The following is a 27,049-nucleotide window of genomic DNA, read 5'->3' on the forward strand; positions in this document are numbered from 1 at the left end:
TTTGGCTTTGAGGTTTTCTTTCTCACAGGAGGCTCCACTTTCTCTTGTTCTTTTATTTTGCTTCTTGGGGGATGAAAATGATTACAAAACCCTGCACCTTAAGTAAGTAATAGTGGAGAACAATCAGCACAACTCTAATGGGAGCCATCTTCCCCTGAAGAGTCTTGGGTAAAAAATGGACAAAAATGCTGCTCACAGAGCAGCCTTCTGCATTTTAGGTTCTGCATATCATTTCCTGTGCATCTCAGAGAACTACATATGTGTAGCATTTAGGCTTTTGGAGTTCCTTGGCCTCCAAAGGAGCAACAATTTCAATCCATTTTAGAGACAATAATTTTTAAACCCCAAAACCTTCTCCGTGAGTGAAAACACATAAAGCATGTTTAATATTAGATGAGGTGTTTGTTGATATTTTTTATGAAGTCCCTCTTTGTGATGGCATGACTGCTCCAACACAGGCTCGTTAATGTCTCTATTTGTACTGGACAGGCAGATGCTGCATAGTCACCCACTTCTGTCTTCTTTTCAGCTCACTATACAGTGATTTCCCTCCCATCGCAGGGGGTGTAGCACACATGCTTTGCTGCACAGACAGACCGTGCCACCAAAATTCACTAGATGGCACCCTTTCCTCTGAAGTCAACGCTGGGCAAGCAAACCGGTCTGCCGGTAGGAAAAGTGCTGCTTACTGCTGGGTATTTGTAGCATGAGAGAAGGCAGGCTACTTTTTGGGGGAGCAGGGTGTTGGCTTTACTGTCCTAGCTGGGCTGGACAATTAAATTCTGTCTGTATTCTCCCGGCAGTTTCACTTGAACTTTATTTACTTTTTTTTCCCATTTTCCTAACTTCAACTATAATATAGTATTTTACTTATGCAGCTTTGCTCCCAAGGCAGCAGTATTTTAATGAGGGATGAAGGACAGTTAGTAAAGCACTATATAAAACCAAGGTGGTGGCAGTATTTCTTAGGTATTTACTATTACCAATGAGAATACACCATTCCAATTGAAAGGAGAAGACCAGTGAACAGAGTTCACGAATAACACAGCTCTCTTCTCCCCCAACCTGTTCCTCTCTTTTTTCAATAGGTTGGTACAATTGACTTTTTATGAACTTTGCACTTCGGAGACATATTTTCTTTTTTGTGCTACAATCCTACTTCCCTGCCATGCTGATGGTGATGCTGTCTTGGGTTTCATTTTGGATTGACAGAAGAGCCGTTCCTTCCAGGGTATCACTAGGTAAACGTTTAACATACATTCTTCTGGGAAGTACAGAATAGACAGGGAAGAGGTTTTGAAGTTACTTTAGCTTCTTATTTACACAGGACATGAGTTATAAATCTATTTGTTAGTTGAAAAACAAATCATGGTACCTCCTACCTCCTTTTATTAATGCATCTAGCAATTCCTTTCGTTTATAAGAAATTTCAACTTCATCTTTAAAAATAAAGTTTTAATTCTCAGTAGGTCATTTGTAATGTTGTCAAGATGGTTTTGCTGATCATGTTCTTTAATTTATATAAGGATTTCTGCAGACGGCTATGCATCAGGAGTTCTATGAATAATGCACATTTCATTAGCATAAGCATACATAATTTATAGGCCATGTTAACAGCAAAGTTTAAAAAGCTTAGCTCCCTAGCCTAGAGTATACATATTTCAAATAAATTGATTTCCTCTTATGTGGTATATTTCAAACACCATCCTTCAACCTATGGAACTTGCAGAGAGGGAGAGGGAAAACTCCTGTATGTTCCAATGGACTTGAACTAGCATAAAACTGGAGAAAATCTACAGTGAGACCCAGCTGAAAGGCCGTGCCATCAGCCAGTGCTGTCTCACAGGTATTACTGAGATGTCTTCACTTCCAGTGTTACGTTCATCTCTTTAAAAGCAGGGCCTCACTTGGTTGTTGGTCTTGGGTATTTTTCTGAGACAGGGCAAAACAAAATGAGATGAATTGCTGCACGTAAGAAGAGATTGAAGGGACAAGGGTGAAATTCTAGACACACTGAAGTAAACAAAACCTGTTTCTTAGTTTCAATGGACATAACATTTTTATGCTAGAGTGTTTAGAAAGAGATGGAGTTATGACAAAGACATACAAGCTGATACATGTTCTCAAGAAGTACAATTTGAGAAGAGGGAAATTGGGAGGGAAATTGGTGATTCTTTAGTGATTCTCTGGGACAAGAAGGTGTGTAGAGGAGACCCTGGCTCTGGGAAGTGAGGGAAGCCCACAAACCTGCTTTCACTTCTCTACAGCAGTGCTTAAAGCTGTCACAGAAATGTATTCCTTACACTGCTGAATCACCACTCTTGCGTTCCTGCTGTTCAAACCTGGTGTGCAGCAGCTCTAACTGCATGCACTGAGCAGAGAGATGATTTACTTGTTTCAGTATTGTATGTGATAGGTCCTTCATGGTTCACTCCACTTTTCAGAGCCTGTGCAATGAAGTTAAAGGCAGTGTCAACGATATGTCCTCACAGAGCTGTGTTGTCCAAGCAAAGCTGATGAGCTAAACAGAACCAGATGGCCAGTATTATGATAACCTCCCCTTTTTCTTTGGCAGGTATAACTACAGTGCTGACAATGTCAACCATCATGACAGGAGTAAGTGCCTCAATGTCTCAAGTGTCTTACATAAAGGCCACGGATATGTATTTATGGACCAGCTTCCTTTTCGTCTTCCTGTCTGTCATCAAATATGCAGCAGTGAACTATCTCACCACAACTGAAGAGAGAAAGCAACTCAAAAAACGGGGCAAGGTACAATCCTCTCTGTGTTTTGTTGCCTTCAGAAAGCATCACAGAAGCCACAGAGGAATCCTGATAGACCACTGTGAGAACAGTGCAGTAACCATGTCTGTGGCTCCATTCTGTATCTCACCTTATTTTACTTAGCTGAAGGGAGGAAATCTACCATCCTCTCCGAGATCCTGAGAAAGCTGTGCTTTCTCTCCCTTCCTTTTCTTGTGGCAGAGGTTAGGGAGTTCACCTCCTGATTCTCCTCTCCCCAGAGGAAGGTAATCTTCATTCTCTTCTCAAATACCTATTGATCACAGTGTTTTTCTTCTCTCTGAAATATACCACAGAATGCAGCCATGTGATTTTCTTTCCCATTTCCTGTGCAGCAGAGCGTATTTTTCCTTCTCCTGCTTTGCCATTTTTAATTAGGGAGATGAGTTTAATGATGCCTTTTTGTCCCAATACCAGATGAATGACAAGGCCATTCTTAGAAAAGTGTGCCTGAAGCAGAAATATGCACAAATTTAACATTTGCTTTCTATGAAGCACTCACTTAAAACCTTTGCTTCAACAATATCCCCATATGTAAACTCATTTGTTGAAATACCACAGGGGAAAAAAACACAGTTTTTGTTGTCTGTGGGGCAGGCCCTACAGACAGCAATACTGTGAGGTAGCCCTGTTCTCCATATGCTCTCCACATGCTCTCCACAGAAGGAACAACACTGAAGAGAAAGCTTGCTTTATTTTCTGGTTTATTTATTTATGATTTACTGACATGGCTGCTGCTAGGTACAGAATAACTATTCTTTTTTGCCAGGCTTCAGGAATGTATAGTATTGATGCAGTGCAAGCAATGGCTTTCCACGGCTGCTTTCAGGATATGGATGTGGACACGGACCTGACTGCTTTTTCAGACTGTTGTGAAGAGAATGAGTCTCGGGCACGTGCAGCCAGTGTCTCCAGTGTGGACACAACTCGCATAAAGAGGAAGAGATCTCTGAAGGGAAGCATGGGCAGGATTATTTTACAGAACAATCATGTTATTGACCCATATTCGAGGATTATATTTCCCAGTGTGTATATTATGTTCGATTTTTTTTTACCAGGGTTTGTACACATGAACAAAACCGATTACAAGCTAGACATTAGTTTGTGTATCGGGGTAGCATCGTGCTTTAAAAACAATGCAACAGCAGGAGAGGAAAGGGTTAAAAGTTTCCGAAACTGACTTCTGTGTCATACCAAGGCTGGTTTGGTTAGCAGCAAAGCTGTTAATGAAAACTCTCAGGAGTCTGGTTTCTTTTTCAACTGGACTGTTGCAATGCTCCATTGGAGCAATCCAATGCACTTGCTACTACTGCAGCGGCATAGAAGCAGTCTGCTTACTAAGGGAGCCCTTTGTCACACACCTGAACAGACAGCATCTCACGCTTGAGGTATTATCCAGTCTCTATCTACTCTCTAACCATTCCTCTTTAATCAGCCTTTCTGTTTGTTCTCCACTTGTCACCCATTTTAGTAGGCAATCAGCACCAAACACCTTCAGATAGCTCCTATCCTTGTTTCACTCCCCGCGTTTTGATTTTGCTAGGCAACTTGTATGCACTTCAGAAGCCTTAGTCCTGGAATGGATGATAACAAGGGGGAAAGTGATTATGGCTTTGCAGTGGAGCAGGGACCAGCAGAAAGCAGGGCGTCTATTTTGGAGAAATCTTGCTAACCAGTCCTGGGGCAGCACGGGAACCAAGTCCCAGACCCAATGCACTCAGTGTCCTACAGCCACCTCCCAGGTAGATGACCAGCATCACCTGCACAAGCTGCGCCCCTCCTGTGGCACCCACACAGCTGTGCCTCATGGAGACCTGCTGTAATCACCAGATTTCTGCACAACTGTTTATTTCAAAAACACAGGCTTTGAGGCAGAGGTTTTAGAAAGCTTGATCAAGAAAACAAACCAACCACATCTTCAGCAGAACCGAGTTCTTCTGATTTATGTTGCTTGGGGTTCTACCCCACTCCCTCTCCCTTTAGCTTTTGAGATTGGATGTTACAGTGATCCCCAGCACAGTTCAAGATACCACACTGAAACACATGGGAAATTAAAGGAACCAGCTGTGCCAAAACAGAGCCCTATACAGGAATCCTGTTGGTCCCAGATGAATGCTGCATGGAAATATCCTTAGGTTCAGGCTAAGGAGGTTGAGTTAAGAATGTTCAGGGACGCACAAAAAAAGTGTTCACGGCTCCAGAAAAGAATCAAGATTATTTTTGTGACTTTCCCAAATAAGGAGCATTTTCCACTTACATTCCTTGGGTTTGTCTGTCATTTAATGGAGTGAGTTTATATTTACAAAGCCAGGTCAAAATGGTAATTCGTGGTAGCAAAAAATGTCACAAGGTCCATGCTTGGTCACTGCTTGGTCAAGATTAGGAAATGGGAATAAATTTGGAAGCCTGAACCACTCTCTGGTTTATTTAGTTTTCCTGCTCCAGTATTGTTTTGCTCATCACATGGTGATGTCTCTTTTCAAAAAGCTGCATTTGCCAAGCTGGAGTGACAGCGCTGGAGAAGCTGGTGACACACTGCATGCCGGGTGACTGAAATCTGATGGAGTGGGTACTTTGGCAGCCAGTTTGCTGGCAAACAAATGATCAGAGCTAAGACAGCTTTGATACTCTTCCAGGAAATCCTGTCATGGAAAGCAGAACCATATTCAGGCATGACAATGCTGGGAACGTAAAGTCAAAGGATACACAGGCTTTGGCAACAGCACACTTAGACCTCAAGCTGAGCAAATGTGTAATATAGATGTATAAAAACATTACCATGACATCCTTGTTACTGCACTGCCATTATGGAGGCATCCTGCACAGATGTTCCACATTGCCTGAGAAGATCCCATCTAATTGCTCCAGATGTGTGCTGTGTCCTAAACTTTTCTCAACTATCATAACAATGTTTTCACATAGTTTTTGTTATCTGCCTTACGGGCAGAGGTATTTGTTGGGTAGCCAACAGCAAATCCTCAGCCTCCAAAAGAAAAGAATCCCCATGTGTTTCTTGACCCAAACCAGTTCCCTCTTCCAAATTTCTTACAGGATCTGCAGCAACAGAAGCCCTGCAGGCAGATGCCCAAGCCCCATTTAGGCTGTCCAGCAAACAAGCCCACACAGGGAAGTGTGCAGGCGAAGAAATTCCTGCCTGCATTTACCTTCCAGGCACATCCTATACAGGTGCCTGAAAGCTGCACAGCTTGCTTTGATGGAGGAAACGGTCAGTTATTTTCAACTGTGAACGTAACCATTGGCAAAACAGTACTATATAGCAAGTATTATTATAATAATAAGATTGCATGTCATGATGATGAAACTTATTTGCATACTTTTACAGCAAAGCTTGTAATTTTTATCTTAATGCAGTGACAGGGATGATATCAGGATCAATTATACTTAAAAAAATCGATTACTTGTATAAATAGTAAAAAATAGCAACATTATTTCTTGTTTAGAGGGTGCGAGAGGGGTGACTACGACTCATATGACCTTGTCTGAGCCTTGTGCTGTCTTCCAGTAAAGGATGGTAATAAATACTTTTAGTCAATTTGTCTACACAGGCCAGCATGGAAGTTTGTATTTCCCATTCCTGTTACTTGTGGCTGGTTTTGCAGCCAGTCAGAAGCACAGGTTTTACATCCCACAGCGTTTACTAGCCGTTAAAATGTCACAGCCATTATGTAAATACATACTTGTTTGAGTATTCATCCTAGTGGTATTCAAGCAGTTATACTGAGAGTGGATTTTTGGAACAGAAATAATAGCTTGTAATGGTTTCTGTGACTATCTGAGGTGCAGGATGTGGCCTCCCTATTTTTAGCATCTGCTGCTACACCCATCTGTAGTAAGAAAACATCCTGTAAGTCTTGAGGTAGGTGATGCAAACTTTTAAGTCTGGAGAACTACTTTATTCTTCAAAGCTTTAGAAGTCTCATGGAAGGAGTAAGCAGAATTTCATGCCAGCAACCTGTTTTTCAGAGAGCTACAAGAAGGTATACCTTTGAATATCCCAACTATTGCAAAGGCTTTACACTAAAATAGTCACAATTTGATAAATTTTGCAAAGACTCCTAAATGTTTAATGACATTAAATGAACTAATTTGCACACATGTGTGCAATTAGGACAACTTCAGGTGTAACTTTAGGGTCATCGCTGGCAAAACCTCTCTCCTGGTAACCCACCTACATGCTGATTAACCTGTACTTCAGGTCAGCTGGTGACCAACGTGGTCCCGATGGTAAAGGAACAAGGACTGAACAGGATGAGCAGTGTTTGCTTTTTTCTCTCTTCCATCTCCTTTTCCCGTTTATTGTATTTTGCCGGTCTCTCTAGTCAGCACGTAGGAGTTTGCCGGCTGCATCCCTGAACGCAGAACCCGCTGGAATCACGTAACGTTTGTTCCAAAAGATCCACCTAATGTCAGGAAGCAGGAGTTACTGCTGTGTGAGTAACAACCACACCGCAAGGGGGAACAACTGTAAACCCATTTCCTATAAAGGGAGGAATTTGAACGGGTATTTTAGATGTGAAAGGCTCCATTATTTCCTTTCGTAAGGGGCTGATAGAACACGGTCCCGTCTTTTACCTGTAATCAGAAGGTCCATCTAGTAACTAACTTATGCCCCATCTAACTTTCTACTTACATTAGCCATGCAATGTAAGGCTGCTGAGGTTTCCAAAACGCACCTTTTCCTGGTGCATTTTGTATGCTATATTTCTGCTTTGTATGCTTCAAGCTGTCAGTACACAAGATCAAAACTTCGGCAAAGCCTACCTACCAATTTTCCTGATGTCTTTTAGCCCATGTAAATTCAACAATTAATAGACACCTTTAATAAAGGTAACTAAAAATATTACTATAAGTTTCATGCGCTCAGTGAGGATTCTAAAGATTTCTTTGAGGGAGCCTGGGAGGGGCTCTGGAACAAGATTTTGGTCCAGGAAACAATAATGCAGCTAAAAAACAGGCGCTTTTGTGTGCGTGAAGTCTGATTTTATACAAATAACCACAAGTTTTTATGTTGTATCTCCTATCTAATCCGTGTTATCTCCAACTTTAGTGGACATACTGTCTTGTAATTTTCTATAGTGGCCAAATAACTTGGGTAGACGAAGAAGAAAAATTTATTGCACAGATTGTTTTCAGGTGGCGACTGCTTTAAAACTTTATAGTTTGAGAGTGATAACATCGCGATCTCTCCACTACGCGAGCTTAAATGGCGTGAAACACGGGCCTCCGATACCGGCGAACACCGTTCCTGCTCCGCATCCTCCGAGCCGCCGCTTCCCACGCCCTCGCCAAGCCGTGCCATCGCGCTTCCCCCGCCGCAGCTGCGCGCAGCGGCACCTCTTCGGCGGCGGAGACCGGGACACGGAGGGGCTCGGAAGGAGGAGATCGAGGAGTCCCTGGCTCCCGGCTCCCAGGGCGAGCCGCGGCCATGCGCTCCCGCCGGCGCCCGGAAACGCCGCCTCCCGTGACACCAGCGCTTCCACCCCGCCTCCGCCGCCATCTCCTCCGGCCGCCTCCCGCGGGTGAGTGCGAGCCGTGGGGACGGGGCTGCGGGAAGGGGGGGCTAATGCCGCCAGGCCCGGTGCCCCTCTGGGACGCGGGGAGGAGCGTCCGTGGTGCGGGGCGCGCTGCGGCTGACACGCCGGGGCTCGGAAGGGGTTGCAGGGGCTGAGGCACCGCCACGCTGTGCCGGCAGCCGCGGAGCACGGTCGGTGCCGCTGGCTGGTGCGGTTGTCGGCAGCGCGGCCGTGAGGCTGGCTGGGGGCAGGGAGCGCTGGCTGCTCCTTGGAGCACGGGTTAATGTGGTTTTCCCTTCTGGAGAAGTTCGATGGAGCGTGGTGCGGCCATGCTGGGGGAGCAGCGTGGCCTCCGAGTCCCTGTGGCCATCCTTCTTCCCCATCACTTCTGGGGGAGCTGATATCCCCTGCTGGGCCAGTTCAGTGGCCTGACCTCAGGAATGGGTACATCTGGTGTGCGGGTTGGAAAACACTGATGTGAAATAACTGCCGTGCGGAGCAGGAGCAGATCCGTTCTGTTTGCGTGTTTTTATCTCTAGCCTGGTAGAGAAGGACCTGGGGGTACTGGTAGATGAGAAATTGGACATGAGTCCCAGTGTACATTTACAGCCCAGAAAGCCAACTGTATGCTGGACTGCATCAAAAGGAGTCTGACCAGTAAGTCGAGGGAGGTGATTCTCTTCATCTACTCTGCTCTGGTGAAACCCCACCTGCAGTATCGCGTTCAGCTTTAGACCCTCTTTTGGGGTCTAAAGAGGGACGTGGACCTGCTTGAGCAAGTCCAGAGGAGGGTCACAAAGATGACTGGGGGCTGCAGCACCCCTGCTATGGAGACAGGCTGAGAGAGCTGGGCTTGTTCAGCCTGGAGAAGAGAAGGCTCTGGGGAGACTTTATTGCAGCCTTTCAGTAGTTAAATACTATAAGAAGTCTGGAGAAGGACTGTTTACCAGGGCAGGTGGTGACAGTACAGGGGGCAGCGGTTTTAAACTGCAAGGAGGCGCTGGCACAGGGTGCCCAGAGAAGCTGTGGCTGCCCCATCCCTGGCAGTGTTCAAGGCCAGGTTGGACACAGGGGTTTGGAGCAACCTGCTCTAGTGGAAGGTGTCCCTGCCCATGGCAGGGAAGTTGGAACTAGATGACTTCTTCCAACCCAAATCATTCTGTGATTCTACAGTAGTTATAACTAACAAAACACGACAGAACAGCACATTGTGTAAATAAAGTTGCATTTGGTAAATAGTGCATATCTGAATTTGACTTTGTTGAATACAATGTGAGTGAGCTGAGAGGATGGTTTAAATATGTGAAGGGTTTAGGTCTGGCATTTGAAACTGGCAATTCAGGGTTGGTTGCATTTGTGTTGGTGGCATTTGGGGATATCAGTTGTAGATCTTGGTGTCGACAGCATCTTCAGATGTTGCTAGCAACTGCGGACTCTCTTTCAGTCTTTTTTTTTCTTAAACATTTTCTTGCCTGATGGAGAACTGTAGCTTGCTGCAGCCAGGAATGTCCATCCTCTTGGGAAGTGGTGATGTGGATTCCCTCCTGCAGGTTACTGCTGAGGTACAGGATGTTACAGGAACTACTGATAAAACAGTGCGCAGGACTTAGTGGATCAGTGAGGATGACCTGCATACTGCTGCACAGGAGAAACTTAGTACTGTGTGTAAATACCATAACTGAAATATAAATTTCATGATAAGGGATCTGTGTGAGTAAAAGCATCTTAATAAATGAGAGCATTTATTTTTGGGAGTACAGCTGAGATTTTTAATTCAAAATGAAGGCATCAACATGCTGTAACTCCTCATGTGTTGGTTTCACGAACTTGCTCTGACATGCCCAGAGTCTGTTTGAGATGGCCAGCCCAGCCCTAGCAGGCAAGCTGCTTTGCTAGGGGACTTGGTGCTGGCTCATTGTCTGGATACTTAACTCAGCTTCTCAGGCAGGCTTTTACTGCTGCCTGGTGCTCTGGGCTGCTCTGAGGGATGAAATGCTAGTGCAGACTTGAAGTTATGGTGAGTATGTCCGCACGTACTAGGGTGTTGGACTTACCGTTACTTGATTTGTACCTTAACTTTACGGAGAACTTGGCAGCTAAAGCCTTTGTGAATTAACTTTCTTATTTTTACATAATGATACCAAGCATATTATCTACCTGGAAAAACAAAGTAAATTACTTCCAACTTTAAAATGTACTTGAATGAAAGAACTCTTCTTATGCTAAATAAGCCATAAAGTTTGGCACCTTGACAGAAATGAAAGCAGAAACCTTATGATTTTAATTTTTGGTGTAGTTGCATAGCATCAACAGAAAGGCCTAACAATGTCCCCTCTCCTCTGCAAACTTAGTTTTGCTAAACCTGGCCATTCAAGATAGAGTATGGACACCCTTTCAGAGGCTGAGATGTGGGCCACTGTCACTGTGTGGTGAGCATTGCTAAATGTCTGGCACTGCCACATAATTTAGCATGAAGTTGTTCTTAGGGCCTGAGATCTCAAGCAGGTGCCCCTGCTTCATGTTCCTAAAGACTGCTTCACCTGCAGGGAGTCTGCTCTGGGTTTTTCTGTCTCTTTGGAAGCTGCTGTTAACCCTCCTGCCAATTGAATCATTCACACCCACTGAACCTAGTTACATACTGCTCCTTCCCTCACAGTGATCTACTTGGCTTCCCTCTTTCTGTGCCCCTTTCCCCTGTGTTTTCAGTTCACTGTATTATGTAGACCTTAGTGCAATGCTGTTGTAGCAGTGTCAGTGTCCCCTCACTGCAGTAGTTGCCTTCTCTGTAGGTCCTGTTAAAGCTTTACACTGGTGACCATACAGCTATGTAGATGTTGGGTTTATGCTGTGTAAGCCAGTCTGGAAGGAAAGCTTACCATAGAACACACCACACCGACCACTGGGTTGAACTGATTGGGTTTGCACTTGAAATGCCATACATCCTCCTCCATTGTGCTCTGGCTAGAAAGTTGTTGGGAAGTCTTCATCAAGCCTTTTTTTTTCCCAATGTTAACGCATTTCAAGGAAGTGTAATAGGGTTCAAGTTTCTGATCCTGTCCCCTCTCTCTACCCCCTTCTGCATGTTGCCATTAAATCTCTTAAAGCTGACTGATGCTTGTTAATAATTTGCAGCTCTTGCTGCAGAAGACCCATCTACCACATGTTCTTTGGGTAGGTGGATTCCTGCATTTGTAAAGAGCTGTTGTGTGCCAATTGGGTTTCATTGCATCTTTTTTAGTATGAACTCAGTTGTGGGATCTGAGCTTCTGTGAGCAGTGGCTCCAAATAAAGCCCTTTGGAGTTTGCTGAGGCTTGAGAGAGGATTGGAGGCCTGCTGTGGGCTTTCCTTTTTCTGCTGCTGGGAGCACACAGTGAGCATCAGAAAGCAGAGCTGTTCCCAGCTTGCTCTGATTATCCCACTGGATAAGGCAAGAGGAGCTGCTCTGAGCCTGTGGGCTCTTGAGGTTGTGTTTACTGATTGACTGCTTTGGTTCTCTCTCCTCTTCAACAGGAACATGCCCAAGAAAGGAGGGAAGCATGCTGACATGGAAAAAAATGGGCCCGCACAGTGTAAACGAGCAAAGGTGGAAGCAGCTTGTTCTCCATCAGTCATGAGTTTTGAGAACCCAGACAGCCTCTTCGGAAGCTTGATCTCTCCCATCAAACAAGAGGTGTTTTTCAGGGAGTATTGGGAGCAAAAGCCATTGCTTGTTCAGAGAAACGATCCCCTGCTGGCTGCCTACTACCAGTCCCTGTTCCAGTTGTCGGATCTGAAGGAACTGTGCAGCCGGGGTCTGTACTATGGGCGAGATCTGAATATCTGCAGATGTGTGAATGGAAAAAAGAAAGTTTTAAATAAAGAAGGCAAAGTGAATTACATGCAGCTGAAGAAGGATTTTGACCAGAAAAAGGCAACGATACAGTTTCATCAGCCTCAGAGATTTAAGGTTGGTTTGTTTCATTGAATGTAATCAGTGCATGCTTTATAATGTGATATACTTTGCTTCAGTCATACTAGACAGAGCTTCATCTCTGCCCCAGTAATCCAGGGGCACAGCAGTGACCTGTTGAAATCCAGACATGAGCTGTAGTAATTTAAACTTGTAGTTTTGCACAGCCCATCACGTTTCAGTGCTCTGCAGTAAGAACAAAATCTGATTTGTGCTATAAAACTAAGTATTCTTTTTTAAAAAAATGGCTGTGTCACATAAAAGTTTAGAAAAAGAAATGCACAAAATTGGTTATGCATCTGTGTCTTCTTATATTATCACTTCTGTCCCACTGTTTCCTTGTGCAAACGGGCTTTTGGACTGCTTTCCTTTAACAGAGGGCAAGGTGTGAAACCATGTAAAATGTTTCCAGGACACTCCACTGTTCTTGCCAGCGGACTGGCTCTGAGTTGCACCATGGAAGTGTTCCACTCCATTTTGGCTGTGTCCTCTCTTGTTCTGTTTGATGCCTTTGCAGTCTTCATGTATGAGAATGGGGCAGTGGTGTCTGCACACTTGTGTGAAGGAGTTCCATACCTGTAAGGTACTTGGTTTTAGGTAGTGTTTTTTTTCTCCCTCAGTGCCAACATGGTGTAGTTGTGAAGTCGTCCATAAAGACCCAAATAGGCAGCTGAGTACGAAGCATAGTGTCGCTGGCTGATCTCAGTTTGAGTGTAGTTGCAGTGGCCAGTGGCAGGTGAAGTTGAAATGTTGCATGGGTTATGCTGAAGTCACACAGCTTGAGTTGAACCTACCTGAATTCTGGTTGAAGTTGCACTTGTGCAGGTCTGGTAGTTTTCTGATATGACTGTTATCCCTTTGGGGCATTGTTTGTCACATGTTAGATGTAAATGAATCTTTGTTCTCAAATATGCCCAAACAATTGGAGTCACTGGAAGAAGGTCTAATGTTTGTATGCTCTCTTTGATGCTAGCCCATGTAATGCCAGTCCTGCATGTATTTATTGTCTGAAGATGTTTTATGCTTTGTGGGATGATGGGTGGTTTATTTACCTCTGTCTACCCTTGTTTGTCTGTTTTTGCAACCTAAAAATGGTACAGGGAAGAGAACCAACATCAATGCTCTGTTGGGGCACCAGACTTCTTGGCTTACCAATTACCTTCACGGCAGGAGAAACACTCATACAGAGCATCTGCTTTCACAGCCTTTGTCTCCCTGTGGGGATGTGATCATCCTCTAGAACAACCTCTCCAGTGATGGGGAGGCTGTGGGCTGGGTGGCAGCCTGGCTTGGCTGAGCTCTTCAGTAATAACGGCATTGCTTCTTTTTAAAGGAGGAGCTGTGGAAGATTCAGGAGAAGCTGGAATGCTACTTTGGGTCTCTGGTTGGATCAAATGTTTACATGACTCCCCAGGGGTCCCAGGGCCTTCCCCCACACTATGATGACGTTGAGGTAGGGCAGCACAACCTTGGCTTTTGCTAGTGGCAGTGGATACCTGCATGTGTGCTTCCCCCCCCCCCCATAACTTACTATAGAAAAAATGGCTTTTTTTCCCACTGAAAACTTACAGTAGTTGGTTGCAAGTGTTTATAGTAATTTTTCTTCTATAATTTTACTGAAAATAGTAATATCTAATGGTAATGTCACGTGAACTGTGCTTTCCAGACCTGGTATTTCCATTAGATGAAAAGAGAATTTGTTTCCCCACCCTGCAGAAGCTTCCTAGCACCTTTTCTTCATTTTCGCTTCATTCAGACCCCCAAGCATCTAGAAGTTCTTTTTCCTTTACTCTAAGCACTTGTCCTTTTTTCAGCTGGCTAGTGAAAGCAGAGTGGTTGTGCTGGTTCATATTTGCTGGTCCTACTGTTCTTAAGAATTTGCTGGTGTGATGAAGTCCTGTGGTCCAAATGCATTTTAAATCAGCTTCTAAAAGAAACATTTAAGTTGGCAGTGCATTAAAAAACCAAAAAAAGTTGGCCTATCCCACTTCAACCAACCAATAAGCCCCCAGACCCTTATTTTTTTGCTTTTTGTTATCTTCATTTCCCTTAAATACATCTAGAGTTTCGTATTCCTTATGCTTGTTGTTCAGCAGCCCCACAACCTGCATGTTCTGGTGTATGTCATCAACCATAGATGCTCACAGCATGTTTCTGGTGCTTTGTCAGTGAATGATGATAAGACCTCTCTCACCTGAGATTTTGAGTATCTGTGTGGTAGGCATTACTTCTGAGTTAGTTGTCTGGCCCTTATTTAAGGGACTGGAGAGAAACAGTGATTTCCAGATGTCTACTTTAGGATAAAACAGATCATATTTGACAACTCTTTTCTCTGTTGTCTCTAATTAGAGCCTAAAGAAATAGTTCAAATGTAAATTTCTGCATTGTAGACATCTAACAAGTAATGTGAAGGGAATCCTGCTGTGCTGTGGAGTAGCTGAGAGCAGGGAAGGTAAAATCTGTTTCTTCTGTTGTCAGAAAAGCAACCTTTGTCACTTTTGTTTGCTTTCTATCCCTGATTTCCGGCATGGTTCCACAGACTTTCCAAGTCAGAAGATGCCTCAGAATTCCTGATCAGTTGGATGCGTGAGGGACAGCAAGGCCTCCTTATGCATTTGGATTGATGGTCTTTTGCAGGTGTTTATCCTTCAGCTGGAAGGCGAGAAACACTGGCGACTCTATAAACCAACGGTGCATTTGGCTCGGGAATATAATGTTGAATCAGAAGACAGGATTGGGAATCCCACACATGAATTCATATTAAAGGTATTATAATTGAATTGCTTTACATGGCCTGGGCTGTGGTTGCCAGAAAAGTAGTCACATTTAAAATGGTCTGTTTCTTGAGGGCAGTATTCTGAATGATCATGGCTGTGAAATTGAGGGAAGGGTTGGTTACAAAACACCATGAGCACAAGAGATTTGGGTGACAGTTGTCTAACCTATTTCAAAGGTTTCCTTTGCCGTAGTATTTAAATAACGGGCCAAGAAACCAGTTATTTTTGGAAATCCTCCAGTATTCTCCAAGTTGGGCACCCTGACTCCTGGATCATGTTTGTGGAGTCGTGTGCATGAAAAACAGTAGGCTTACGTATGGTTGTGAAACACTTTTATGCTTTTACATGCTCTCTGTAATCCATCAGGCTAATCCTTCTATGCACCAAGACTTACTGCTTTACTGAAGGTTGTCACTGTTCTGGTGAATTAGATTTAAATATTTACCCTTGGTGGCTGAACAAAAGCATGAGCTAAACCCCATATTAATTTTATGTATTAATTGGTTTTGTTTTTTTCCCTTTCCCAAACCTGAAAATCAAGTGTTTTGACTGTTTTTTGTTATTTGGAATAAAAAGAGCATTTCATGAAGATTAATGAATGCAGCCCCTTTGACAGCAGGGCATCTCATACTCGTCCTATTCTGCTCTATGTGCTTGTGCTTTTGAAGTGTGTTGTTTATCCAGCGGACAGCACTGCTCTGTTGGAAGCCTCATTAGTTTCTCTGCCTCGTGGCCTGTCTATAGGGCCTCTTTCTACAAGGTCTCTGCTCTTCCTATTGTTCAGACCTGCCTTTGGCTGTGGGTAATTTATGTATGACACATTGGATATGATACTGACATTGTGAGCTGTGTAGTTTGACAGCTGGTAATGTTCAGAATTGTCATGACCTATTGGGTGATGCAAAGCCTAGTAAATTACAAGTCCCTTTTTAATTTTGGGAATGTTTTGGGCTGGACTTCAGTGCCTTTGATTTTTATGGAATAATGATGTTTCTCACAAGCCATTTAACTGACGTTAATGGGGTGAGAATACTGGCCTCTGAAAAGGGCTTATAAATGATGTAAGTTTATTTTTCTTGTGTTTGATGTTCTGCAGTTCCCGTGACCCATTTTTTTCTGTCATTTTTTAGTCATTTGTCTGGAGCTGTCTCTGAGAGGGATGCTCTCAGATGACTCTGATTTCCTCCCCAAACATCTTCCTAGAATACTTCCCTTCTTTTTTGCATTTCTGCCTGCAGTCTGCCATCCTTGGGCAGTTTAGAACAAATGGACCAGTTAGAGACTATATTGGTGCTGTTTTCCCATCCCACCAAAACCTGGTAGGTGAGTGAGAGCAAAGGCATACTGGTTTGCGCATAAGGTCTCAAGCTGCAGTGTGTCTTGGTGGCACTGCAACAGGCTGTGGCAGTGGCTGGTTTGTTACTGATGTCAAGCACACAGCTTATTTGATAGGAGTCTATCTATCTGCCTTCTTATATGATTTTCCATTTTAATTTGCTGGTACTTCTCCCTTGTCTTCCCCTCCTTCCTCCGGTTCAGAAGTAAGAAGGCAGCAAAGTGATCAGATCTGCATGGTCTCTTGTCAGATGCTCTGTCCTCCCCCAGCCTGGGTGTTACCAGCTGGAATCTGAAGATTCTGGTTATTTTGATGGCAGAGTGTTGTGATTGCTGACTAATGTGAATGGTGTTGATGAGGCTGCCCAGCAGATAAGATCAGTAAGAGCTGGACTTTGCAGCAAAGACTGCTTAGAAAAATCATGATCCTGGCTTCTTAGTGGTAGGCATGGGGTGCTCCAGCATGAAATAACTTGCAGACTAGTTTGTCACCACTCTGGTAGGTGTTCAGGGCTCTTCCCCTGTGTGACCCTTCCTCCAGTTTATTTTCTTTCTGGGGATGTGCAACATAGCAAATGAAGAGAATTAAAAATACTCTTAGTTGTTTAGTGTGGTCCCTGCACTGGTAAGGAAGGCAGTTTATTAATGACAGAGACAGGCTTACTTCAGAGTAAGTAGATCATACAAAGCTGATCTGTGATGCTTTGCAGGTTGTCATAAATGGATGAGGAGACTTGGTCTTGCCAAGTCCTGTGAAGCCTCATACTCTAAAGAAACCTTTCAGTTGAAAACTCCAGTAGCATCCACATGAAATGTATCTGTTACAGTTCACTGGGCTCTGAGTAGGTGATGTGAATTTAAGGAATAATAAAATTAAAATGGAATCAGATTTCACCACTGTTGCTTTATGAATTTTGACTGTGCTATCCAACTATATAAATGTTTATAGGAGAAGCCATAAGTAAACTGATTTTTCCTTCTTGGAGGCAATTCTGTATACTTTGCACTTCTCTGTTATCTTGACTTCACTGAATCTAAATTTTTATCAGTGTGGAGATTTAATTCAGATAGGTGAGAAGAAAGGAGGAAGGTTTTGCTGAAGTGTTTTAACTGAAAGTTTCAGACAACAGTATTGCAACAGATTAACATCTTTATGGAATATTTGGCTTTTCCTGTGGGATATTGACCTTTTCTTTTAACATGATTTTACCAAATTCACATTGTGCTATTCCTCTGCTAATCCATTGTATTATCAGCAGGTTCATCTCAGCTGCTGCTTTGTCCCCTTTATGCAGCTGAGTTGGGGTGTGCCTGTTCTATCATGTTAAAAGCTTGCTTCCTATTTTCAGACTGGTGTATAGTAAATATTGACAGTAAGTTGGTATTGGACTTCTGGCCTAGAGTGCTTTATTTTGTTAATAAAGTGTACAATGGAGGATCTCTCTTACTTTGTGATTTTAAGAACAGATGTTGTCAGTCTATCTGCTCAGGGAGTATTTTCTTTATTTTGACTACATTAAGGTTTAACCAGGTGCCCTGAATCAATTCTCCTTCATTTTCTTGCAGCCAGGTGACTTGCTGTACTTCCCAAGAGGGACTATTCACCAAGCTGACACTCCTCCTGGGATCTCCTATTCTACACACGTCACCATCAGTACCTACCAAAACAAGTAATTGTTCTTTAGCCTTTTTTTAGTATGGCTTTTCTGAAGTGGTTTTCTGCCAGATAATGTGTGTGAATAGTACAGACCTGAAATAGATGTTTCAAAGAAGTGGTGTCCTGTTTCTTAAAATGAAAACCCCCTTGTAATGAGCTGTGCTTAGCTCTTTTCTGTGTTCATTCTATTTAGCCCTTGTTTGGTTTGTTTTATTGTGAGTAACAGAGGCATGGGGCATGTCACCTTCGCTCCAGAGATGTAATGACATGAAGATATGTTGGTACCCCACTATTATGTATGTGTCCTGGTGTTACTAACAGAATCTAAGGTAGGTAGCAGTAATTGAAGGTTTGGGGTTTGGGAGAAGGAGGGGAGAGAGACCATCATTGTTTGAAGCAACCTGTTTACCAGGTTTTCATGCCAGAAGCTCAATTGCTTTTTAATTTGTTATTTTATTATTTACCAGCTGTAGACTTTAATGTGGAAGGTACTGTTACAACTGCAAACTCAACTGTTTGGTTTAAAAAAAAAAAACAAACCCCTAAAGTAGTGTCCAGAGATCAGTGCTGGAAACAGAGTGCTGAGAGAGAGCAAGAGCAGAGGATGAAGTATGTGCTGGAGGACAGGGCCTGCTCTGCTCCTTGTCTTAGTTTTGTGGAGTCTGCTGACAGCTGTGGATACTGGGCACTTGCCCGAGTTGTTTGCCCATTAAACCAGGCTCTGAGGATGTGGTAGGGAGAGAGGCCACGTGTGGACAGGACAGCACTTTTGCATGAGCGACACACCTATTCCTGATGAGCTTGACTCAAGCTGGGCAAAGAGGGTGCAGGCAATAGTTCTCCCTCCACTCCTCTAGTTTATTACAATTGGGGAATAGAAGCACAGATATCAAAGGCCTTTTTTAATTGTTTTTTAAAGTATGTAGGCTAACAATGGGGATTTAACACAAGACACCTACAGGGTGCCTGTTAGGTATCATTGAAATAGCTATAGAGATATGTAGGGGTCTTGTTCCTGGGTTCATAAGTTTGTAGTAAAGCTAAAAGCTGATTTGAGGATTTGATAATCCTGGGTACATTTCTTCAATGTAAGTGTCTCAGACGCATGTTAAATGACAAAACTCCACACACTTCATTGTGTGCAGTGAGGCTGTATGTGCATGCGGTTGGATAAAAAGGCCCTGGTAGTAATTTCTTTATTTACTGAGGTCAGCTTTAAGCTGAAGCAGAATAAACTGGGCCCTTCTCAAGCCAGTTCTGTCCCTCTGTAGGAGTGCCACTGACATGGAACTAGTGAGGATGTGCATGCAGTTGAGATGAGAGTGAGCTGACTACAGAGTAATAATGGAAGGGCTAAAGGCATGAAGCACATTTGGAATTGGAGCACTAAGTTTTCAGCCCTTGACATCAGTTGTGTGTTTTATTTCAGTGCAACTATTTAAGTAATTATTTTTAATTCCTGTCTTTCAGCTCTTGGGGAGATTTCTTACTGGATGCAATTCCTGGCCTTGTGTTTGATACAGCAAAAGAAGATGTGGCTCTGCGGACAAGCATACCAAGGAAGCTGCTTATGGTAAGTAGGTGGGACTAAAGGGAGTAACAGTTGATCCAGCTGGAACTTCAGCACTGAGGCAAATATGTATCTTGTTGATCTGCTCTGAAAGCTCAATGCAAAGGCCCTATCTTGTCCAGCAGCACAACCACTTCTTTTGAAGTCTTTGACTCTTCTGAGGTTTGCTCCATCTGAAGCATTGCACTGCCTTTCTTTTGTATCACAGTGTCCTTGTATAGCTTGTTTCCTTCTAAAAGTAATGGTGTTTGTTTGCTTTGGAGCTGTCAGGCATAGTTTCTGTCAGGCTAAGCTTTTGAATCTAAAAGTTAGCAAAGCTGTAAATTGTTCTGTGACCTCCTCATGGTAGTCTGGTTGTGCTGCTGGTCAGCTCATCAACATGCAGAAGGAACAGGTTTATCTTTCAGCTACACTAGCACGTCCTTTAGCACAGCAGGTAGCTGTGGAGTGAGAGAAAATGAGCATCAGCTTTGGTGTGTGAACAGCTCACGGGGAATGGGTAGAAGAAACTGTTGTGTTGGGAGTAAATGTTACCCTTTGCAAAGATAGAAATGTCCAGGTTTTCACTGCGTTACTGCACCTCTTTAGGCTGGTCTGTTTAGCTTGAATTCATGTGAGAATAACTCTGTGTGAATGTTCAGCAGGTGGATACAGCTGACTCGACAAAGAAGCTGAGCAGCCTTCTGCGCCGGCTTGCAGACCGCCTGGAAAACACCAGAGAGCTGAGGTCATCTGACATGAAGAAGGATTTCATTATGAACCGGCTGCCACCTTGCTTGGGATGCGACTCCAATGCTTTGACTCCAGGTAGATTTGAAGTTACCAAACTGGCTGATGTGATGCTAACAGTTGTTGCTAACTCTGCCTGTTGGAACTCTGGTATTTTATGGTAGGCAGAGATCATAGCCTAGCATCAGCTTCACGTTGTGCTAGGCTCTACGTGTGCATTTGCACACTCCAGCTGGTTAATTCCCTGTGCCTAATGGAAGAGATGACACATCTCTCTCAGTGAAATAAATGTTATCCTAGACTGGCAGCTTTAATAAACTGCTATGTATTGAGAATGTTTAACTGGTAGAGTGTGACCTTATGTTCTAGCTTACTGTTACAGCTATTTGTAGACTATAAAGATGAGAGAATTAAAAAAATCCCTCTCTCACTTTCTGCTCTCCTCCCCGCTGGGTTTGACAACATGGGTGTTTAAACATAGGTTAACAAAAAAGTCCAGCCACAAGAGAGGGCTCAATTTGTGCTGCCCATCTGGTTTCCTTCCTTTCTAATGAAGAATTTATTTTACATAGGTGGGAAATTTCCAAAAATTGATAGCAAAATCCGACTGCAGTTCAGAGATCATGCAATCATTACAGTGGAACCAGACCAAGAGAACTCTGTAAGTACAATGAAGCCCAGCCTTCTACGCGTGGGTTGGGGGTGTGAGGTGGGGAGTGCAAGGTTTGTGACCTGTTGCTCTGTTGTACTGGTCTAAAACGATCGTGCAGTTAATGCTTAGTTAGATCCTGCATCCCATTAGGGTTCATTTTAGGTTGTTGTCGAGCAGGAATAGGGCATGCTCTTGCCTTCTTGGAGAGCTACAGGCTTTTTAGCTGAGGCTAGGTGAGACAGATCATTACAGCTGCTAAATGGCCTCTATAGCTCTTGATAATGGATTTTTGGTTTTTATTCTTTGTATTTGAGAGCATGAATAACTTTTACTTACAAAAACAGGTTCCTTCAAGAGAGGGATTTTCTTGGTTGCAGCTGCTCCTGACTGTGGTTGCATTTAGTCTTCACTTCCCAGTTAGCTTTATACCTAAGCGGGGACCAGTGGCACTACTAAGTTGTTCCCCAAAATAGGTGCTGGCATCTTGGAGTATGTTGTGTTCAGACTAATTCTTAGTTATGGAGGTTTATTAGTATGGAATTGTAGGAATGCTTTTTGTTGTCTTAATTAAAAAGGGGAGGGTGAGGGCGGATGGGACAGACTATCTTACACATTTCTTTTGGGGGTTTTTTTGTACACATAGAATGTTTTCCTCCAAGCAAAACATACCATGACTTTCTGACTTTTCTCCTCTGTTTTGTTTGTGTCTTTATTGCTGTGAGACTATGTAGGGTTTGGACATTTTTTCTGTTATCTTTTGCCACCTTGCCTTTTGATGTCAGTCAGATAAACCCTGAATGACAATCCATATGCAAACCTTTTAGACACACATTTGGTGCAAGACCTGCCCACAGAGCTCTGAATTGGTTTGCACAGCTTTGGCCAAGAAGTGGTAACAGGCATATGACTCTTCAAGGGAAAGATCAGTATGAGAATGGAAATTTATTGATGCCTACTTGTTCATTAAGACCTTCTTGGAGATGCACATTAAATGCATGTTTTCTATAGACCATTAGTCCTGTGAGTCTAGTGGAGGCAGTGTTAAGGCAGAAGGTTACAGATTGTACGTAAATTTTCAGGGATGTTTTGGAGAATCTCTTATGGCTGTTGGATCATTCAGTTAGGAATGTTAATTGCTTTCAGTGATGCAACAGTGGACTCCAGAATGTTGTCACTTGAGTGAGATGAATTTGAGGATGTGGATCATACATAACTAACTAACTGTTCTCTTCCTGCTTTTAGGATGAAATTTGCAGAGAGATGGTTTACGTGTATCATTCTTTAAAGAACAGAAGAGAAACTCACATGATGGGGACTGAAGATGACACAGCTAATGAGGAAGGCACACCCCAGGTTTGTTCACACACACACACATGCACCACCCCCCCAAAAGCAGGTTTGCTGTGTTAGATGAGCTTGACTAAGATGGTAGCAGTGTTCTGCACTGCAACAGAGACAGCTAGTTCAGTAAAACTAAGTACTGTAATCTAATGCTTTAAGTGTTAGATATGTTAATAGAATTTCTTGCACATGCTTCGTGTCCTAGCTAGCACAGCTACTGCAGTAGCCGTGTCTCTTTCTGCTGTGTCCTTTAGCACATCCTTTATTACAGCTACCGAATGCACTAGTGCTTGGTCAGTCATAGCAGGGAACACTGTGCCTCATGAACCATGTTTATGCGATGTTGAACCTGTTTGTTAGGTTCTGTATCAACTGGAACATCCCAGAGGATGAGAGTATTCATTTTACTGAAATGTAAGGAAGGACCTTTATATTGTTAATAAGACTGCAGATGGTTCATCCCTGTTCTTACTCAGCAGGTACAATGTGCTTTTGCTGGAATCATACGCACTCCTGAAGAGTGGCTGTGAGCTTTGGAACGTTTTGTTCCACTTTATGATACTAAGAAATGATGAGTGATACTAAGACCACTTTATGATCTATGTTACGTCTGTGACCTGAAAAACTTCACTACAGGTCTGCACAAATACACTGTAGAGGCAAGACAGAACACAGCCTGTTCTTGTCCCAGTAATTACAGCAAGGCTTTTTGCCTGGCAGTTAGTTACTTTCCTTTTAAGGTAAATCTCATTGGTCCTCCAGTGCAGAGAATAGGGGTAGATGAGGTTGTACACTGGCTCCTGTGCAACATGTGCAAATCCCAGACTCTACCTTCCTGGCTTAAAGACTCCAGCCACTGTAATGGAGGTCCTCTGTGGTGCTGACAAACTATGTCCAAAGGCTACGTGTGGCAGATAGATAGATAGACAGATAGAAACTTCTTTCAATGACCTTCCAAAGATAATGAGTAGGCTTTAGGCAGGACTATAAATTTAAGTGGTATGCCATTCTTCAGTATGAAAGCCACATGAGGAAGCCATGCTCCTGCATAAAGTGTCCTAGAGCATGTAGGAGATGTGAGGTATTCTTCTATTAAGGGAGGTGGCAGGATAATACTGCATCTTTTGGAAGATGCACTTAGAAATACCAGTGTGATGTGGGAAAGGAGCATGTACCTGCTGGTCAGTAACTAGAGCCTAACACACTGTGTGTAATAAGGGACACTGTGTTTTGCTGAAAGATTTTTTTTTTTACTACTTCCCCCCCCAGCAGGCTCATGGACTGCGGTTTCCTTTGTCATACTTGGACGCACTGAAGCAGATTTGGCATAGCAGCACTGTTAATGTTAAAGAGCTTAACCTTGCCTCAGATGAAGAGAAAGAAAACCTTGCCTTGTCACTATGGACTGAATGTCTAATTGAAGTTATTTGATGCTTTTGTGAATGAGCTGCTCCTGTAAGTAGTAGTTCTGGCCATTAAGAATCTCTTGAGAGAAGGGCTTATTAAATACTTTTTTTTAATCCATCCAGCCTTTGGTTTGTAGTTCTGTCAAACAAGGCGTATAACATACTTTGGTGCCAAATGATACTCTCCTCAGGTTTGGGAAAACAGGCATTGGGAGAGAACAGGTAAGCTGCTCATAGTCCAGTGACTACAGCTCTGGGTCTGTGACTGGATGAATTCACTTGCAGTAACACCATAGTGCTGTGGTGTCTTTCCTCTGTCTATATGCCTTCAAGTGGAGGACATCTAAAAGTATAGATGGAGCACACTCCAGGACCTTGGGCAAAGAACAGGAACTTGTCATTTCTAAAGCTCACCAGCAAGAAAACCCATTTGTTCTGTTTGTTTGCCCCCAGAGAACAAAAGCTGCTCAGTAAAAGCTATGCCTGTTGTTCCCCAAAAGGGTGAGGACTTCGCTCAAGAAAACCCCTTTTCTGTCAGATGAGGGGAAACCACTGGAATAATCAAACTATAACCACCGGTTATAGTTTGTAATCAAACTATATAGTTATATAGTTAGTTTGTAATCAAACTATAACCACAGGAAACCACTGGAATAATCAAACTATAGTATTTAATGTCTACTTCCATTTAACATGAAAGTAACCCAAACCTGTAACTGGAATCTGCATCTTCAGTGCTCATTGAGGGGAGTTTACTGGGAGCAGTGCAGGTGTTGCAGGTATTGAACACCGATACTTAATATCATAGAATCGTAGAATGGTAAGGGTTAGAAAGGATCCCAAATGTAAGGTCACAGTCATGTATTCAATATACTCATCCCTTTTCTGTCCATTTGAAGGGAAATATATTACAGGAACATGCTTGGCACCTGTGAAAAACTAGGGGTGTATTTTGTTTAAAAAGAAACCAACAAGCAAAATGTTCCTCCTAAAAAAGTTTTATACAATTAAAATATACATGCTTAACATTTTACATTCGAGATCTCTTCAGTACAAAAGCCTGCTTTTACTTTGCTATGTAACACTGACACATCAAAGAGGATTTAGTCATCCTTGGTCTAAAAGACTAGAAATTTTTACACAGGCTTTTAAAATTTCATATGGAGAGCAAGTGACACGTAGAACACTTGACCCACTGACTTACATAAAAAAAGGCTGAACAAGTGCTGTAGTTGGAAATATATATACAGACATTTGAAAATCTGTTACTTAAACAGCAGATTTAGGGTAATATTTAGAATGTAAAATAGTAAGTGCAAGTAGATTTTATTTATTTTTAAATAGTACTATATAGAACTCCATTTCATACAAAAATAGACATCCATTTATTTTATTTCTGTGGCAAGCTTAGGGTTAGGTGGTTTTATTTGTTTGGGATGAATCCTGTTTGAATGAACAACTGGAAGAGTTACAGCTTTTGGAAACCAAAATATCTGTCTCTAGCTAACCTGAACTCTTTAAATAGTTACAGAAATACATACCCTGAATATACAAATAGGAAAAAAAACATACTACCATTTCAATGAAGTAATTAATTTGGTGACACTGAAATCAAATGAAGTTACCAGTAATCCAAGAGGACTTCTCTTCCATGCCAGGTGTTCACAGCTCTACAGCTGCCTGCAGTTCTGCCCCTGTCTGTGTTGAGTGAGGAACATGCTTTTCAAGCCTGCAGCAGCTGCACTCCAGTCAGGTATTTGGCTCTGTCTGTCTCAAGTGATAGCTTGTAGGCTGGCTGCATAGTGCTGAAGTTGAGGGAAGGGCCAGCACGCCAAGGCCTGGACCAGTAGTCCAAGTCCTTGTCCTTTGGGCTAAGATGTTTGAGGTGTTGATGAGCCACAGTATTGTGAACATGTAGTTATGCTGTTCTTTTAACATTAAGCAAGTTTTGAAATGCAGTCTGATAGCACCTTTTGAAAATACCTACTAGGAGTTATTTTCTGAAGGAAGATGTGGTTTCAAGACCAAATTACATTATATTAAATTAATCTATATACAGCAAAACAAAATATGGCTAGACTTCAAAATCATTACTGCTCTAAATGCAGCTAGCCCTTGTAGAAGTCTAGCCTGACCCAGGACCGTTTCTTCTGATACATGTAAATATGGCTCCATGTTGAAGGTGATCTTCAGTGATAACTCTCAATTTCAGTGGCTGGAAACAGGCCATGGGTCAGCAAAACCAGTTCCTGAACCTGGAAATTTGGTACTGCTAAAACAAATGAAGACAAAGACCTACCAGTAACATTGGAGTGGGGGGGAAGTCAGGCTTTCTCTATTGCTTCATTTCACATGCTGAGCTGGTAATTCCAGTTCAATGTCATCTTTATGAACAAAATAAATTGCATTTTAGCAAGAGATATGGTTTGAGCTTCAGGATTGCTTGGAACCTAAACAGTTGCACTTGGGACATGGAAGTCCAACACAACCTCTTTCAAGCTGCATTCAATTCTTCAGTGAGCTTCCATCAGTTTGAGGGGAAGGTAAAGACAGTATTTCTAAAGAGGCTTTCCCATAGTATCTCTTGCGGTTCACATCCTGCAAAACTTACGTCTAAGTCTTTTTTCATTTACTTCTAATACTTCAGATGAAGAATAACAGTGACCTTCATAGGAGTGGCCTCTACAAGCGTAGCTTCCCTGCAGAAAGACATTACATCAACCTCCCATCTTCCAGATTTGTGCAAAATTGAGTTGTTTTAGGAGCTGGTGCTTGGTGTGAAGGAAAGTAGAGAGGAGTTGCTGCTTAAGGTTCCAGTGGTGGGTGACTTCAGTAGTTGTTTGGGTTTTTTCCCCTGGTTTGGGTTTTTTCCCCTCCACGTGTTAATAACACACACAAGGTCCATCTGTGTGGTGGGTTTTACTCACAATATTTCAATATCCCATTTTTGCGAATGTTTGTCATCTATCGGCTGATTCATAATGATGTGATTCTTGTCATAATAATTTCCTCCTTAAAAACAAAACAAGATCATGAAGGCAAAATTGTAAAAAGAAATGCTCATAGAGAAGTCTATGCATAATCTTTAAGAAGTGTGACCAAGTGGGAAAATCAGATGAAAAATAGAAATGCTATGAGATAGGGAGTTGTTTCTGCCCCTCTGCCTCTGTATGTTTGTCTCCTTGAAATAGTCACTTGTCAGCTTCAACCCTGAGAAGCTCCATTAGCCAGGAAGCAGAACATACCACAAATGTACCTTTGTGCACAGAAACAGCACCCCTACAGAGATTTTGCTT

General features: G+C 42.8%; 3 protein-coding genes across 11 annotated transcripts in view; 2 read left to right on the top strand and 1 right to left on the bottom strand.

Annotated features, from left to right (window-relative positions):
- Positions 1-936: 936 nt before the first annotated feature.
- Positions 937-3,982, top strand: GABRR3 (gamma-aminobutyric acid type A receptor subunit rho3). Its single transcript, XM_030472035.1, has 3 exons — positions 937-1,241; positions 2,576-2,772; positions 3,572-3,982. Exons 1-3 carry the CDS (start codon positions 1,109-1,111, stop codon positions 3,980-3,982), a joined length of 741 nt encoding a protein of 246 aa, XP_030327895.1. The 5' UTR covers positions 937-1,108.
- Positions 3,983-5,868: 1,886 nt separating this feature from the next.
- Positions 5,869-23,871, top strand: RIOX2 (ribosomal oxygenase 2). Of its 7 annotated transcripts, none has more exons than XM_030472049.1 (11): positions 5,869-6,028; positions 7,946-8,342; positions 11,848-12,283; positions 13,620-13,739; positions 14,924-15,052; positions 17,965-18,068; positions 19,526-19,628; positions 20,267-20,432; positions 20,927-21,015; positions 22,249-22,359; positions 23,617-23,871. In XM_030472049.1, exons 1-11 carry the CDS (start codon positions 5,884-5,886, stop codon positions 23,776-23,778), a joined length of 1,962 nt encoding a protein of 653 aa, XP_030327909.1. In that variant the 5' UTR covers positions 5,869-5,883; the 3' UTR covers positions 23,779-23,871. The 7 variants fall into 7 exon arrangements, with proteins under 7 accessions (XP_030327909.1, XP_030327910.1, XP_030327911.1 ...); XM_030472050.1 differs by having other exon boundaries at positions 23,620-23,871; XM_030472051.1 differs by lacking the exon at positions 13,620-13,739.
- An 864-nt stretch (positions 23,872-24,735) lies between these two features.
- CRYBG3 (crystallin beta-gamma domain containing 3) overlaps positions 24,736-27,049 on the bottom strand; it is a 95,874-nt gene continuing 93,560 nt past the window's right edge. For all 3 annotated transcript variants that reach the window (XM_030472038.1, XM_030472040.1, XM_030472039.1), the window contains one exon: positions 24,736-26,765. In XM_030472038.1, the coding sequence (XP_030327898.1) occupies positions 26,677-26,765 (89 nt within the window). In that variant the 3' untranslated portion in view covers positions 24,736-26,676. The remainder of the gene's footprint in view (positions 26,766-27,049) is intronic.

The sequence above is a fragment of the Strigops habroptila genome, chromosome 2 (genome assembly GCF_004027225.2).
Source record: "Strigops habroptila isolate Jane chromosome 2, bStrHab1.2.pri, whole genome shotgun sequence".
Taxonomy (NCBI): domain Eukaryota; kingdom Metazoa; phylum Chordata; class Aves; order Psittaciformes; family Psittacidae; genus Strigops; species Strigops habroptila.

Coding starts and splice junctions, on each gene's coding strand:
- RIOX2 (XM_030472049.1), top strand. CDS start 5,884: ATGCCCAAGCCCCATTTAGGCTGTCCAGCAAACAAGCCCACACAGGGA. Junction 6,029..7,945: donor TTGCTTTGATGGAGGAAACG/GTCAGTTATTTT, acceptor TTTATTGCACAG/ATTGTTTTCAGGTGGCGACT. Junction 19,629..20,266: donor TACCAAGGAAGCTGCTTATG/GTAAGTAGGTGG, acceptor GTGAATGTTCAG/CAGGTGGATACAGCTGACTC.
- GABRR3 (XM_030472035.1), top strand. CDS start 1,109: ATGAACTTTGCACTTCGGAGACATATTTTCTTTTTTGTGCTACAATCC. Junction 1,242..2,575: donor TCCTTCCAGGGTATCACTAG/GTAAACGTTTAA, acceptor TTTCTTTGGCAG/GTATAACTACAGTGCTGACA. Junction 2,773..3,571: donor AACTCAAAAAACGGGGCAAG/GTACAATCCTCT, acceptor CTTTTTTGCCAG/GCTTCAGGAATGTATAGTAT.